The following is a 17547-nucleotide window of genomic DNA, read 5'->3' on the forward strand; positions in this document are numbered from 1 at the left end:
GTGTTGTAGTTATGTTATCGCATCCTCAAAAACAGAAACATTTCAAAGTGAGACTGAAGTTTATGCATGTTTTAAATAAAAGTAACGTTGATAGATTTTTAAGACCTTTCAAAATTGTATTTAAGACCTTTTATGAGATTTTAGGAGAATTTAAGACATTTTAAGGCCTTAAAATGAAATTATTGGATTTAAGACTTTTTAAGACCCCGCGGATACCCTGAGATCACAAAATGCGGAAGGATTTTAAGCAAGCAAAAGTAGAGTCAATGTTCGTGCAAATAAACTTTAACCCTTTAAAGAGTTAAACGTTTAAAATGAGGACGATACAAATCATCACTCCTCTAAAATAAACCTGCATTTTCACAATATGCATGACAGATAAGTCATTCCAAGCCTCCTTGAGAACTTGTCTCTACATGTAATCTCTGTGGTGTTGACGTGTCCTTAAAACGTTTCCACGGTGCAAAAACCTTGTACTCTCTTGAGCTCGATTGTTTAAAAAGACCATGCCTGAAATAATTTACTTCGATTTAGATTCATTTTCAGATAAAGAGGCACGATAAAGAGTGTTTTTGATGTTAAAAAAAAAGTCCTCAGACTGTCCACTAGATGTCACTGGATTCCAGCCCTTAAAGCTCCAGTGAAGACGGTCAACCGCTTACTGCACATATGGTGATTCATTTGAATCTTGAAACATGATGCCATATATATGTTCGCTACTTCAATATAAAATAAACAGAAATGTTGCTTTCATCAGCTCTGAATGAAGTTTAAAGACTTTCTGATGAGGATTGTGGTGACTGACAAATGACATTTACTGATTTTATTTTGAAGAGTAAAAGACATTGTGATACACGAGGCAAGGAAAACTGCTAAATCAAGTAAATAATGACAATTTGCAGGTGGACGTGACCTACACGTGCCTTTTTAAAAAACACATACGGTGTGTGAGAGGTGTTTTGGCCATAATACAACCCTTATTTTGAGTATTTCTCTAAAAAGGCCCATTTATTTTGCCAACAGGGTTTTTTAGACTTAAACACAAAATTGTGTAAACCTGCTATAGATAAAGCAGCCAACACGTGTTAAGACGACGTCCATTTGTACAGACTCTGTCCCTCTCAGACACAGACAAACACAGATGGATTAATTTTGTACTTACGGTCACATTTCATGCCCTGGTGTATCAGCCCGTAGAGGAGGGAGCCACAATGGTCACAGAAGGTGGGGCTGGAGTAAGTGTGGACCTTAAACTTGTGTTTACTACGAGGGTCCTGCACATTTAGAGACACCAAAGAGAGGACACACATTATTCAGTACGAGAGAGGGGTCCAGGTGGAAGAGCTGCAGGCAACAGTTTGCATCAATTAGTAATCAAATTCTTAAAATACATTTCAGCCTCTTAATAAAATGAGACTTTTTTTCAATTCCTCGCAGACAAAACAAGACATATTAGAGGTCACTTTGAGGATTGGGAAACATCAATCAATACTTTACTATTCTACAGTGCAGCATTTCTGGAACAAACAACTATAAATAATTAGAGCTGCAACGAACGATTATTTATTTTTATCTTTGGACCATAAAATATAAGAAAATGTCGAAAAATGTTGTTTGGTGTTTCCCAATCAACTTTTGACATTGACGTCATAATGTTCTTGAATGTCTTATTTTGTCTACAAGATCAAAATGTATCCATGATTTTCTTTGTTATATGGAGATATCAAAAAAAGACACTCAAACCAATTAATCATTTATCAAAATGGCAGTCATTGGCAGTCCTATAATCAATAATACAACAATTAGAAAGTGCTAGCTGCAGCCCTGCCAGGTGGTTTTCCCCCTGCAGTTCTTCTATTGATTGAAAACGGAACAGTAACATATTTAAGGCCGTGTTTTCCCATGACCCAAATAAGGTATCGTAATCCATGTTTTTTGTTGCGTTGCTCTCATTCAGCCGTGTGTGTGTCGTTTATGAGTTAGAGGCTCCTGATATTGCATGATGATGATGATGATGATGATGTAGCCCGGATTACAGTACGTGTGCGTGTGTGCGCGTTCCGCTCGTGTGTGCGTGGGTTTTCTCTGGGTACTTCAGCTTCCTCCCACGGTCCAAAGACATGCAGATCGAGGTTACTTGAAAAACTCTTAACTGACAGTGTGTAGCAAACTGTCCAGGGAGGAAGAACCGTGCAATCTCCTATAATGGCCCTCAAGGACAAGCAGAAGAAAGGATGGATAGAAATATATATATATAGATAGATGGATGAATAGATGGATGGAATTATGTTTTAACAGCTACCTCTACAGACAAGCTACATCTTCTCTACATCACCCATTTTTTTTTATCCACCTTTCAGTTCAAGCAGTCATTAATAGCCATTAAAACTGCACCTTATCTCTATTTATCTTGCACCTTAAAATACACATATTGCATATGGTGTATAGTGCTACAATGCTTGCTAGCTATCCCCTAGCATCCCTATGTTCCCCGGGTCCTATGTTCCCCGCTTTTCCCCCAAAGGGATCTTCCGTTTCTCAGTTATTACGGAGATTTTTCAGGTCTCTACCTTGTGTTACGGTTGCTGTTAGGGTAACGGTGACGGGTAGGGTTAGGGGATGTAGCGCGTCGTCACATGACCACAGCTCTGTGGCGAAAATTACGTGCGGAAGCATACAAAAACACCATGCATTAGTTTTTGTAGCTTTCAATACGAAACTTTCATGGAAATTATATTATTGGACCTGTTAAGGAAAAGCAGGGAACATAGCTATGCTCCCACTAGCTAGCTATCAATCTAGCTAGCTAGCTGGCAATTTATCAAATCAAATTTTATTTATATAGCCCACAATTACAAAACACTGTTTGTCTCAAAGGGCTTTCACAGGGTTGGTAACATCCTCTGTCCTTAGACCCTCGACCAGGGTAAGGAAAAACTAATTTATCTAGCTAGCTAGCTAACTATCTAATAGTGATTGGCCTCAAACACTGCAGTTCAACAAATTGGAATTATTATTATTATAATTTTTTTTTAAGCAGTTGAATGAAAAAAAATCTGATTTGAAAAGTGAAGCTTGGAAGGAGGGGCAGAAGTAGCAGTTAGCCACCAGGGGGCGACTCTACTGAATGCAAACAGAGAAGTCTGTTTGGATTGAAGTCTGCGGGAGAATAACCAAATTTTTCACATGATTTATAATGTTAGTAAACATTCTCCTGAAGAGTTGACGTCTAATCACTAGTTTCAGGTTTTCTTCAATGGAACATGATGTCAATTTTGTAAATTATGTTCCCTTTTATGAGGAAAATAGACAATGGGTTCAAAAAGTGACATGGTGCCAGTCAAAGTGTTTTGTAACCCAAAAAACTACGTTCATTATAACAGAGTGTAGGCTAAAAAAAAAACACACACACACAGCGAGGGGTTGAGCTCAAACTACAAAAAGCATCCTGTAATCAACAGTACACACGTGTCTGCCTAAATTTAGCCTCCATTACATGAAAACAAAAACACAATATTCTGATAAAGAAAACAACAGCGAGGAGGAGATAGAAATAACAGTTTTGATAATGTAACAAAAACAAGGAAAGAAAATCAAGACATCAGTGGACATTCAGGCAAAGATTGGTGCTGAGTCACCGACGGCTGGTGTGTGTGTGTCTGTAATAGACCGAGAGGATAATTTGATTCAAACCTCACTCTTGACTGATACTCACAACTATAAAAAGCTTTTTAAGGGTTTGATTTAAGGATATAGACTTGGGTTAAGGTTAGGTTAATGTCCCTGTAAAGCAAATACAGAGATTCTACTCTTCACACATTATATATTATGTCAGACAACTGTGGAGTTAAGAATTTAAAATCAGTTTCTCTCACTTCCTCACATGCTGTAACCATATATGTAACCAAACCATCAGCATGCTTTATTGGCTGGTTGATCATTCGCTCATGAGTAACTGCACCTGCTACACACAAATGTCTTTGTCCTGCAATGAGTCTTACATGGATGCAAAAAAACACACACAGAAAACCTGCCACTGTATTTACATTTCCTAAAATGAGGTGGAGAAGAAGAAGAACAGAAAGAAGGGCAGCTAGACTTGTGCTGTGAGGCTGCAGGTGCCGTGTTGGTAAAAAACATGGGAAAAAATGGTGAAAATGCCGTATTTGTTGCAATATTTTCACCCTAATTATTTTAAAACACCTAAACTTTTTAAATCATTTAATCACAAAAAGGTTTTGCATACAGTTGTGTGGAAAGATCAAATCTGTTGAACTGCTGATAGATAGCTAGCTAGATAAGTTGATAGCTAGCTAGCTAGATTGTTAGCTAGCTAGATAGATAGATAGATATATAGATAGATAGATGCATGACATGTTTCCATGACGACTGACCGGAAAAAGACGCGCATGACGTCATGTTTACGTGCCCCAACACCGGAGTCCAGGCACCCTTTACCATTTAGCTCCGTTAGCTGCATTAGCGCCTTTTAGCGACGTTAGCGCGCCAACAGTCGAACTGAATCTCTCTATGCTCTCTTTTTAAAATTTAGCTTTACTTTACAGACTAATTTTAACAATCCGGAGTCACGTAAACAAGACGTCGCACATGTCTTTTTCCGGTCAGTCTTGTGTTAACATTTGACAGGACTACTATATACTATATACAATACGTGTATTTTAAGGTGCAAGATAAATAGAGATGAGGTGCAGTTTTACTGTATCACAGAACAGTGGTTTTGCATTTGTGATGGTATGCATTATGTCTTTGAGTGTCCACAGTAAGGATGGTGTGCAGGAATGTGTGTGTGTGTAAAAATCTGTGCCACACACACATGTGCACGTGTGTGTCAATGAGAGATATTGGCTCATTAACCTGAGGCAGCCAGGCGGCACATTTTCTCCTCACTGACATGTCTATGTGATTTGGAGCCAACAGGTCAGCAGTGGAGAGCGCGGAGATTACCTGTGTGTACCAGGTATTTCCTCATGTAGTGGGGACCTAAATCTGTTCACACAGTCACATTATGGGGACAAAACCCAAATCCCCATCATGTAAATTAGCATTAGTAAGGTTAGAGTAAGTCTCCAGGAAGTGAGTGCAAGTCAATCAAAAAACTTAGAAACCTAAGGAAGTGAGGACTTTTTGGCTTGTCCTCACATTTCTGTCACCCCTTAAAGGACCTTTCGTGGGTTAAGACATGGTTTTAGGGTTAGGCATTAAAAGTTTTTTTTACACTTGGTCAAATAAAGAACAAACTAAAAAACATTATGATGCTGCTGTATTCAATTTGACCAGTTCTATTTTTATTCATTTGCTTTTTTCAGATCTTTTACTCATTGATAGAAACACTGTAAAGAGCAGTGTAGGGCTTTTATTTTTAACTTCTTCTGTTGTTGTGGGACATGTATCTCAGATCCACTGTCTGATGAATGACATCAACATTTATCTCTGGAAATGAGTACAAAACTGCAAGTTTTTTGGATGAATTGGCTTTTTAAGGTTAAAGGGGCCATATGTAAGAATGTGGCCAAAAATGGTTACTACATTCAAATTCAAAGTACCAAGGTCTTTTAGGTTTAGTTTTCTGACGTAACTGGCAACCCGTTGATGCTCAGCAGCTGAGACTCTACTGACTGCAATGATTGGTAGACGGCGGTAGGTGGCGCCACATGCCAAAACATGATTTGCAGTCTGCAAACAATTTTTTTTGTGCAAATATTTTGGCTGTACTGTTGTTGTTGTTGAGTTCAGTTTGTTATATGAACATTATTCATCTGTTGTTGTTCTGTGACATATTAGGAGGACTTTATGGCCAGTTGCTTTAGATTTATTACATAAAGCACCTTTAAGGTAAGGGGCTAGGGAATGCATTATGTCAACGAGTGTCCTCACTGTGTGTGTGTGTGTGTGTGTGTGTGTGTGTGTGTGTGTGTGTGAAGTGTCTTTGGAAGGACTCATTTCAGTTTTAAACCACTGTCGTAAGGACTAAGGCTTTATCAGATTTAAGTTCAGGGGTTTAGTCCTCACAAGTGCAACAAGACAAAATGTATGTGTGTTTCCATTAAGGAGGGCAGACAGGAAACACACGGCAGTGCACACACAGACGCACACACACACACACTAAAAGCAGCTGCTGATCTTGCTAATGTTATTAACAAGTGTGACTGAAATCATTAACTATCAGCACGATTAATTTTTAACTTGAACACGAGTGATCTGCTTCAGTGCGCAGACAAAAAATAACAATACACCAAGTATGACTGAATGAATGAAACAAGTTGTATACATGTGTTTTTTTGTTGTTTTGTTTCAAACTTACATCTGACGCAGGTCCCTTGTCGGCCCCAGGACACGAGAAGGTGACAAACTCATGACAGCGTTTATGGACTACAAAACAGCACACTGAGGAGAGAGAGAGGAAAAAAAGCAATAATTATCAACTCGTGTTTTCTCACAATGACAAACAATAACACAACAGCAACAAATACGTGACTCAATGTCAATTTTGTGACATTAATCTCTGCGCAACGGGCCGCTCGTATATAGGCACTTACCCCTTCTCGCTATCAATGTCAATGTATATTTAGTGTTTCGCTGCTTCAGTTTACGTTATTTTGATTTTGTCAGTTCACAGCGCGATGGAACATCTCACTATCACACTCCATAACATTAAAGCTGCAAAAGGAAACTTCCCACGTCGACGGTCTCTGAAGGCAGCAGGCTCCGATTTGACTGTAGTGACTGACTGGGAGAAAATGTGCTGCATGTTCTCGGCCGAATATAGCACATGGATGATGGGTCCCTACAGAAACTGCAGAGACACAAAGTACTTTATATCTTTGGAAGGACACTCAGTCACGGAGTCCTTTTTCCTGAATTCATGGGACACATTTATGCAACAATCTCCTCAGAATATTCATAAATTATTCTTGCAGGAAATGGTTGACTTTTGACTTAAAAAGTTAATGATAAAGATAGGGATGATTCAATTCCAGTTTTTCACTGCATATAAGGATACCCGTCTTTGTTATATGTAAATGGTTTGTATTTATATAGCGCTTTTCTAGTCTTGGTGACCACTCAAAGCAGCTTTACACTACAGCTTTGCTATTCACCCATTCATACCCATTCACTCACACGTTTATACAGCACATCTACAATTACCATCACTCACTCATCTTTCAAAGTTGAAAGACGCCTCGCTCTACCACTGAGCTATCATCGTTCCTGAAGTCTTATCACAGCTCTTTTCACCCAAAATAGCTAATCCATTAAATATGACGAGTGTGTTGATTCATGTGCCACTGAGCGATAATAAACTAAGTATAGTGGCGCTTTTCCACTATACAGTTGTAACACAGCTTGGCACGGCTTGACTTTCCTTGCTTATCGTTAATGGAAAAGCAAAAACATGTTTTTTTTTGCTTTTCCATTAGCGATAGTGCTTTGCTCGTCACTAGTTTGTTGTATGTTAGGGTCGCGTATAAAAGCAGCAGTTTGGTGCAGCCATGGTATGATGACTCCGCCTACTATAGTAGGTACACAACCAAACTCATTCTTGAGTCCAAGTGAACATCCATCCATCCAACTTCTACCGCAGACAAACCCGGCTGACATAGGGCCAAAGACGGGGTTCACCCTGGACAGGTCACCAGTCCATCACAGGACCACATAGAGACAAACAACCATCCGCGATGTCCTGTTTGCCCAATCCCCAACTCGGATTTCCACCAAAATCGTACTCATGAGAAATGACAACCCAATAACTTCTGCTACAAAGGCTGTAAGAAATATACAGCTGTAAAAATCCTAAGCAACCAGATAAAAATGAAAAACAGAAGGGAATCAAGGACACCACAAGAAACGCAGCAAAGACCAAGCACTAGACATTTCAGTTTGAGGACATAAATCTGCTTCTGTTTCCTTTTGAAAGTGTCTGTTGTGACTTTAGACAAGACAGAGAATTACAATGAACTCCTCTCAGGGTGGATTGGTTCGTCTGACTGAAGCACAGTATGTTTCATTTACATGTTTATTAATCGGCTAATGTCTGGGGCCACATTTTTTTGAGGTTGTTAATTCCAATGATTGATCAGGGAGTCCTGAGTCTAATCACTTCAGATTCTGACTCTGAGGACACATTCGAGATGGACTGTTCTGAACAGTAGTTTCGCAGGGACTGACACCAAACCCAGTACTTTTAGTCATAAAAAGGTCAGACGAGACGTTTGACAGGGATAAAAATGAAAAAACGGATTTTGAGTCACTGAATATATTGCACTTATTAGGGTAAGAATAGCCTTTGGGTGTGTAGTAAATGGCTCAGTAGCAGTTGGACTGGATGTTGTTCAGGCACGCACTTTGAGGGTTTGGGATTTTGAAGATAAGCACATCACGCAAGCCTGTGTGAAATTTAATCCATGTTGTCACGGTGGTGGCAGAAAAATTCAGTGAAAGAGGAATATTCTTTTTGAGTTATAATAGGATTTCATTCGTAGGTAAGTGATGAAGGCTTTTCAGTCACTCAGCCGACAGTCTGGTGATGCACCTGTACTTGAGACATTCGTCTAAATTACAGTACAATCAATATGACACGGGCGCAGCACCAGCCTGAGTGCTCAGAGAGCTGGGGCCTTATCGTTGCACTTCAGTTTACTCAGGCATACATTGATGATAACAAGTGCATCCATCTGTGCGGACTGGTTATCGTCCAACATGGAGGAACTTCCTCGGTGTGCCTGTTGATGTGAAACTGTCGAGCCGCTGTGCTCTTCCTGGCGGCTTATGGCTAAAAATCCTGTTTGGATCGGCGATGATTTGCAGTCAGACGGAACGGGGTGGCAAGCGTAGACTCGACTGAAGGGCTCAGCCTGGTTGCTAGGCAACAGAGCAGAGACCTCAGCAGGTCACTAGGCCCGTCTTTATTATGTACACTCACACTCCGTGTGTGTGTGTGTGTGTGCGCGTGCAGGTGTGCGCGTGTGACAGAGCAGATTTGTCAACAAAACGCTGTGTAAAGTGTGACTGTGTCGTTCAGTGTGTTTTTTTTCTGCCACTCCACTTCTGTATTTCTGACGCACTGCAAAACACACAAATGAATTCTCCGCCCCCTCACATCGCCTCAAACCCAGCTGTGCCCCAACCCTTCCTGCCCACACACACACACACACACACACAAACACACACACTCGGTTTGACTTTATTTCTTCTTCTCGTGTGTCTCATTGTCTGTTTTTCGCCCTTTAAACGCCACACTATACTCACAGTTTGTTCACTGGCATTATACCGTGATAAGAGAGTTCAGCTGTGCTATACCCTGTTTCACCATCTTCACACCCCTGTCTGCTGTGTGTGCTATTGGTGAGCGTTCTGACTGTTGGGACCCACACCTGTACAAGTAAACACACACACACACACACACACTCGGCTCTCAGCTGCTTAACTGCTTGAAAGCTGTGGAAAGTGCCGGCAGTTACCACGGAGCCTCATGAAAATGTAACAAGAGTGTGAATAATTAATATTAAACCAGAGCCCGGTGTCAGTGTGTGTGTGTGTTTTGTTAAAATGAATTCTTTTTTAATTAATCTTTTAAAGCATAAGTGTTCCTAGAATTGCATTTTATACTTATATCTCAAATATGTTTTAATGTATTAATTACATGTTTCATTGAAAACAAAATCAGCGTAAAAAAAAGAAGAAGTCCAGTATAAATCCAGCAGATTATTTAAATAGGGTTCTGGCGATCGTTATGTTCACGTATTCGTCTGTGGTTATCAGGATGGATTTGTCCTTCGTTTCCTTTTGACCCAGAGTCAGATCAACTGTTGCAGTTTGCAGCGCGTTTGATCCTCGCTCCGCTGTGCTCTGATCGAGGTAACCCAGGCTAAAGAGCAGGAGAAACATTAGCCTTTGAGCCAAATGCACTCAAATTGCTCTGTTCGCAGCACCTACTCAGTCATTTCCATTTCATTTTGTTTTTAATATCCCAACAAACCAGTGCCTTTTCATTTTTAGTTGGTTACGTAATACTTTATTATGCACAATGTGGACAATAGGTGGTCAAACAGTGCCATGGGCTGGATCACTCATTACTGTATGTCTTTTTTGTCAGGGCTCAACAGATGAGTATAGATCTGACTGCAGAGTCGGTGAAGTGGAAGAGTCACCACGGGCGCCTGCTTTTCTTTGAACCCGCAAAGCTTCCCGTGATGCTACAGATTTAGCTGTGAGGCTAAATGAAGCTGAGCGGGCATGTGGATCACGTGAATGACGTCATGCTGAAATATTCCTCAAGTCTTGATCAATTATGACAAAACCTCCTCCTGCCTAGTGTGCCTTTAACCATGTGATAATTTTTCCCATGTAGGTTGTGATTTAAGTCATTCCCGTCATCCACCGCTATCCAAGTTTTCCCCAAGAGGGACACAAATAATCTAATATAATTAGTTTCGGTGAGAATGTTACTAACAAAATTGAATAATGAAGTACAGTTAATTTAAAGCTCTCATAGAACGGAAGTACCAATCAACGCTGTTTTCTTGGTGTGTATCTGTGCCGTTTATGAAGCCCTGAAGGTTCGAAACAAACAGTTCAGCCACTGCTGAGAACCCAGTCTGGTTACGTAAACAGCATTTCTCCTGAACAGCAGATCCTCCTGCTAGTCCGGGCACATCCGGTTGCGTACATTGAACCGCAGAAGACGAACGTCCGTTGTGGAGGTGTTTCACGAGCAACACAGTGTCTTCTGACTCTGGGTCCGACTCCGGGTCAAAGGCGTAAAAGGGACTGCGATTATTAATATAAGCTATTTTTAAACACTGTTAAAACAATGTTTTGATAATGAGTAGCAGTGCATATTCCAGAGGGGGGCGCTGCGCTTCTGAGAGCTGGTGTGCAAATTACGTCACTTCCAGGTATTGGCCACAAGACAGAATCACAAGACAGATGGGAAAGCCCTCGCTGGCTGGCCAATCACAACCCAGTCTGTCTTCTGGGGGTGAGATTTCAGTCTGAAACAGTGCAGCTGACGAGAGCTTCAGTGAGGAGAGCTTTCTATCGGCTGATTTACAGCAACTAGGAGGTTTTTGACGATAAAAACAAGTTAATGTATGTAATTAGACATCCATGACTCACATATTATGTGCGATATGACCACTCTATGGGAGCTTTAAAAATAATGAGCACTGGTTGTTGTTGTAAAAAGTAAGGTCTGCTAAAAACATTGATCTCTAAGGGCTGTGTTAACGCAGGGCATAAGAAGAAGAAATTAGCAGGTCTGTCTGAACACCTGATCAGAGCTAAAGCTGCAGTCATTTGACTCGGGGGTGAACGGCAATTATAGACATTCAAAGAGGTCAAAAACATTTTAAAACCCAGGATTAAGATGGTGTTTTTTTTGGATTGTTCGACTAACCTACTTTCTTACATTAAAGAAGCTGCCCTAACATTACCAAACATAAGTTCCTTCCCTCATCTGACGCTTCCCCTTGGTCTCTATAAAGACCCTCTTACTTTCTCATTTCAAAGGATCAAAGACTTCTCCCAAGTGTTCCAAGTCAGTTGGAATCTGCAATGTTGCATCACTGCTCCCTTCAATAGTCCAGATGTAAACCTAAATATACACTTTCTCCCATCTACCATCGCCGTTCTCAATCATATCTTTCTGAACAACATTAAGGTCTGCCGACACTTACATTTTTTTTAAATAAATAACAACTGAAGACACAACCAGGCTGATGGAAGAGTCAATCAACACCATTCGCCCACTCTTCCAGTCTTGTTTTGAGCGCTTGACTGCTGACCAGTGGCAATTGGTGGCCTCGGGCAGACCAGACATCAACACCAAACACATATTGGCACACATGCTGGTGAAAGTTCTCGGCGACCTCTCAGGCGTCTGGTCGAATCCAGGTGTGAAGCGGAATCGGCTGCACGAGAGCGTGAACAGCTCGGTCACGCTCAGTATCAAGGAGACTCTCGGGATCAAGTCAGTGCACAGTCCCAGCACTGACAAACTAACGGAGTTGATTTCCACAGAGGTCGAAGAGTTAGTGAAGACGCCGCGAACACAAACTAGGATCACTACCCCGCACAGACTTAACGCTATGATTATTCTGCTGTGCAACATCCTGGAGGCAATGGCAGGGAAGCAAAAAAAGCAATGCAAGAAAGTAAAACAAAGTATATTCAGGAGGAAACAGACCACCACGTGCCAGAGCACACAGTCTGTCCAGGATATCATCCTTGACGAGGTGAATCAGATCCTTAAACCCATTCTGGATGATATGTCGCGCACAGAGTACAAAATGCTGAAAGAGGAGTTTGCTGCCGATATCGCAGACATCGCTCAGACCGTTACGGAGTCCATGAGGTCACAGGGGACAGGAGGTCCTAAATCCCAACAGCAGAGTCACAACCTGGTCCAAGTGAACGTGAAGATCTGCGACTTTTTTGCAAAGATGTTCATCAGAGCCTCCATGTGTCAAATAACGTCACAAATAAAAGCCAAGTTCACCAGAGAGGCCAAAGCCACAGACAGCGAGTCATTCAGGTCATTGATGGTCAGTGTTGAATATGTGCTGCAGACGACTGACGAAACGACCCTGAGCGCCCAAACCTGGCAACTCAGCACACTGCTCTACACGCACGTCACCGGTCAGACGCGGCAAACGAGACGCAAGGCACCCGTCGCCGTCCCTCGACGACATTACAGCATGTATCTCGATATACGTGGCAGAGTGATCCGTTTCCTGTCACTGTTTTGGTGGTGGCTGAGCAACCAAGTCATCTCCGCAGTGCAATGCTCAATTTAACAAAACACTGTGGCAACGCTACACAGCTCCCCGGGGTCACAATCAAGGAGGGAGGAAGGAAGCGTCACCTTTTTAAAAAAAACGGTGCTGAATTTGAGCAGGACACTGCAGAACTAAACAATCCTCTCACAGCTGTCATGACGAAACTCTGCAATAATGACCGCCTGGAGGACAAAGACGGATGGATCTCTGTTTCAGACTAATCTTTTGGTAGATGGAATTTAAAGGCACCAACTACGTTACTTCAAAAGATGTTGACAGACTATAGAAGTCAACTGTATCGCGATGCTTGGGTGCTGATTGCGTCTCAACGCGATTTATTGCAATATCCTAGTATAGTCATATTTCCAAAAATCAATGCAGATCGCACATCAGTTATTTAGACATTTAAATAAAGTGAATGGAAGTGTGGTTCACAGCATATACAACAGATTCTTTTTAAGTTAACTGCTACATTTCGCTTCCCCTGCTAATACTAAAATAAACACAATAAGACCAAGTAAGAAAAATGTGTTCTTTCTTTCTTTTTAGCTTTCAGTCTTTACTGAGCTGGTGCTGTAAGAAAATTAAATAAAATGCTGGGTCAAAATGAATAGAGCCTCTTAGAAAAAAGTGCGAGCCTTCAAGTTAAAAAGCTTAAAATGAAAGTGGAAATTGTCTTTTCAAAGTATTCCTCATTCTGTTGTGAATGGCAACAAATTTGTGTATACTGCTAATTTTAGTGGCAACGACTTATTTCGCATGTTATATCAGATAATATAGATCAAGTGCTGTTTTTCCTTTGCAAATAAATCGTCCTTCATGTCTAATGTACAATTCTGTACAATTGATAACTTCTTTGGGCTCTTGACTTGTAAGTAAAATATCTGGTTGACTTTGATCAATTCCGGGTTCAAAATCAGAATTTTCTTCTTATGATTCCAATGTTTGATTCCAGTACGGTAAAAAAAAATAGTAAAAATTTGTATTTAAAGCATTTTAAGATGCTTTTTGCTGTATGTTGGATTTGTTAGAAACAAGTTTTTTAAAGAAATCCATCAGAGAAGTGAAAAAGTAACTAACAGTGACTAAGGTGCATTCAGTGCATGTTCTCGGTGCATTCTCAGCAGCCATGAATGCTAAGCACTGGATCCGCTTGGAGAGGAAGAGGAAATCCAACTAGAAGGAGGCCCCAGGGCAGATCTAGGACGTGCGGAGAGATTATATCTTTCAGCTGGCCTGGAAACGCCTCAGTGTATCCCCAGGAGAGCTGGTTGAGGTGGCTGGAAACAGAAGCATCTGGGCCTCGCCGCTGCCCGCGCAACATAAACAAAAAGACGAACACGGAATATTTGTTTTAGGACTTGATTTTCTGGATGCTATCCAGCACATGGTTACCTGGCACATGGAAATCCTTTATAAATCTTTTTTAATTTTACTTTTTCATTTGCAACTCTAGTGTAACAGAAAAGGGCACAAGGGACAGATAACGGACAGATAAAAATGTCGAATCCAATAACATCCAAAAATATCTAGACTGTAAATATATTTAAAAAATCAGCAACAGAGCTGCAGCTAACGATTCTATTCACAATCGATTAATCTGTTGAGTATTTTTGAGTCGAGTAATCGTTTGGGCCATAAAATGTAAACAAATATTGATCAGTGTTTGTCAAACCTGGAAATGACAATGTTCTCAAACGTCTTGTTTTGTCCACAAACCAAAATCATTCAGTTTTAATGATTTCTTTGTTCTGTGGAGCAAAGAAACAAAGAAAATATTCACATTTAAGAAGCAAAAACGATCAGAAATTGTTTCAGAGCGAGATGATACCATTTTTGTGTCCGATAACCACAAAATCGAGTATCTACCGATACCGATATTAGTCCGATACAGTCATTTTAGACCATTTATGAACTATGAAGCAACACATTTGTGCCGAGTCACTCCAAAGACATCATTCTCCAACTGTGTAACAAATATTGTCCTCCCCCAAGACATAAACAGCCAAAACATGACTCACTTTTTGTTTACTAAAAAAATGCATTCTCAACAACAATCAAATGATATATAGGATTTTTGGATAGTATCGAATTCTACATTTCTATCTGTCCGATATCCGATCCAGTGATTTTAACCAGTATCGGACCGATTCCAATACTGACCGATACCGATTCCCATCCCTAGTTAATTTCTTCTTTATGTGAGAAGTTACAGAATTCATGCTTCTTTTAATTAGCAACGCACATTCCTAAAAGCACAAACCTAACAAACTCATGATAAATCTGTGTCGCCCTGGCACCCATCATTTGTATACAGAGTGTGCCTCATTATATCTGAACCTAACTGGGACAAAGAACCAATAACTCAACTACGCAGTCTTCCCCAAGGTCGACTCCAGGTATCAGCAGAGGAAGGCGCCGGACATTGTGACCTGACATCTTTCTCCTTTCCAAAAACATTGAAATACCTCAACTCTGGGATTCACAGGCAGAATGATAGAGGACGCCCAACATCGGCATTGTTTGGCATTGTCTCAGTTCTCATCCGACCTGAGCTGTTAAAGCAAAAGCTTTCCAACTTAACTGATTTATTGAATTATTTGTTATACAGACGGAGAATTGAGTCTTTGAAAAAGCTTAAAATACACAAATGTGCCGATACAAGCTTCATGGTTTTAAAATGCTTTGGTTTGATATCAGTATCGATAGATACTAGAGTTTGTGAAATTGGTATCGGATGGTGCCATCTCTATAGTTAAAAGGCCTTTATATTTAAACTTTTAAGCGTCACCTGTGCTTTACCTACTAGAGACATTAACTACATAACCACTTGCTGTATTTAAAGTACATTTGTTTTTAATTTGATACATCTCAAAATCTGAAAACTCGATTATTAATCGATCACTAAATTAATAACTATTTTGATAATCGAACAAGATTTCTGATTGTTTCAGCTTCTTAAATATATATATGTTCTGGTTTCTTTGCTCCACCATAACAAAGAAATTATTAAAACAATCATTTTGGATTGTGGACAAAACGTGACATTTTAGATCATCATCACTGATCGAGATTTTTCAACATTTTCAAAAGGATTACTGGATTAATCGAGAAAACAATCATTGCAGCTCTAATCTGCTGCGATAACTGAGCAGTTATGAATGACTTGCACCAACTCTGAATGTCTCTCACTCTCTCTGGCAGAAAACGATGTGAGGTCAACTTCCTCTTTTTGCTCTTTGAACACGAGCAATAAAAAGAAAAGTTGAAGGCAAAAAAAAAAATCAATCTTTACCAGTATAACAGGTATTTAAACACACCCACACAAGTCAACTCTGTCGCACAAAAACAAAATACACACACTCCTCTCGCCATCTCTACATGCCAGAACGAGTCTGCACCAGATGTCTGACATTCCTCCAAGTGTCAGTGTGTGTGTGCATGTGTATACATATACATACACCTCCCATTCATAACAACCATGTACGCCCTCCTTGTTCGTCTTAAGAAACTGTTCATTGCCTTCCTCACTGGTTCTTGTTTACAAATCTCACATTTTTCTCACGTCAAAGGAAGTACACTCACCGCAGATTCATCAACACTTTTCACTGTTTCCCCATGCTGTGAACATTTGTCAGCATCTAGGCTACAAGGAACCACTGCATCGACACGCGCGGTTGACTATATTTCACCGTGAAGCAGGTTTTAACTGCAAGTCGAACAACACCTAAAAAGCAGACTGCTCCACCTAAATGTCTCCAGATTCGCTGACTAAATGTCAGCAAATCAGTGCCCGCCTGTAACTGCACGTTTAAATAAACCTGAAACACTGACTTTACAAACGATGTGACTGAAAGCTCAACAGCTATCAGAAGCTTAAGGTTTTTGTTTTTGCCAAAATTGCTTCAAAGGTCAAGTTCACACACATATATATATATATATATATATATATATATATATAAACATATATATATATATATATATATATATATATATATATATATACACATATATATATACACAAATATACACAAATATACATATATATATAGAGAGACATATACACATATACAAACATACACACACACATATACATATAAAAAAATCACATTTGGTCAAGCTTAACCCTTAAACGCGCCTTTAAAAAAATCACGTTAACACACCCAGAGCACCAAATGGTGCGCATGAAAGTACACAGCTATAAAAATAGTATACATCTGTATTTTTGCCTTTTTTTTTTTTTAGGTTTTAGACCAACATCTCATCTTTCCATCCATATCAAATATTAATATATATATTTTATTTTTAACCCTTAAATATCCAGGTTTATTCATGATGCACCTTGATTTTATGATCTTAAAAACACAAAAAATGAATTATTTTCAATATACTTCATGGAAACTGGAATTTTTTTGTTTGGATTATTGCAGCCTGGTATATGTGAAAGATTAGCAGAAACATTTTTTTTTTTGCATTATTATTTTTTTTGTAATGTCAGATGGCCTAAAACACTCACGTTAACACACCCAGCACACCAAATGGTGCTCATAAAGTACACATCTATAAAAAATAGTATACATCTGTATTTTTGCCTTTTTTTTTTTTTAGGTTTTAGACCAACATCTCATCTTTCCATCCATATCAAATATTAATATATATTTTTTATTTTTAACCCTCAAATTGCCAGGTTTAGTCATGATGCACCTTATTTTAAGATCTAAAAAACACAAAAAATGAATTATTTTCAATA

The 17547-nt window shown here is 39.7% G+C and overlaps 1 protein-coding gene across 2 annotated transcripts in view; it reads right to left on the reverse strand.

Moving 5' to 3' along the window:
* LOC310943496 (protein kinase C beta type) overlaps positions 1–17547 on the reverse strand; it is a gene marked incomplete at both ends in the record, with an annotated part of 38885 nt that overhangs the window by 12282 nt on the left and 9056 nt on the right. For both annotated transcript variants that reach the window (XM_083909088.1, XM_083909089.1), the window contains 2 exons: positions 1163–1274; positions 6323–6405. In XM_083909088.1, coding sequence (XP_083765214.1) covers positions 1163–1274; positions 6323–6405 — 195 coding nt within the window. The remainder of the gene's footprint in view (positions 1–1162; positions 1275–6322; positions 6406–17547) is intronic.

This window comes from Microchirus variegatus (assembly GCF_963457635.1).
Source record: "Microchirus variegatus genome assembly, chromosome: 23".
Taxonomy (NCBI): Eukaryota; Metazoa; Chordata; class Actinopteri; order Pleuronectiformes; family Soleidae; genus Microchirus; species Microchirus variegatus.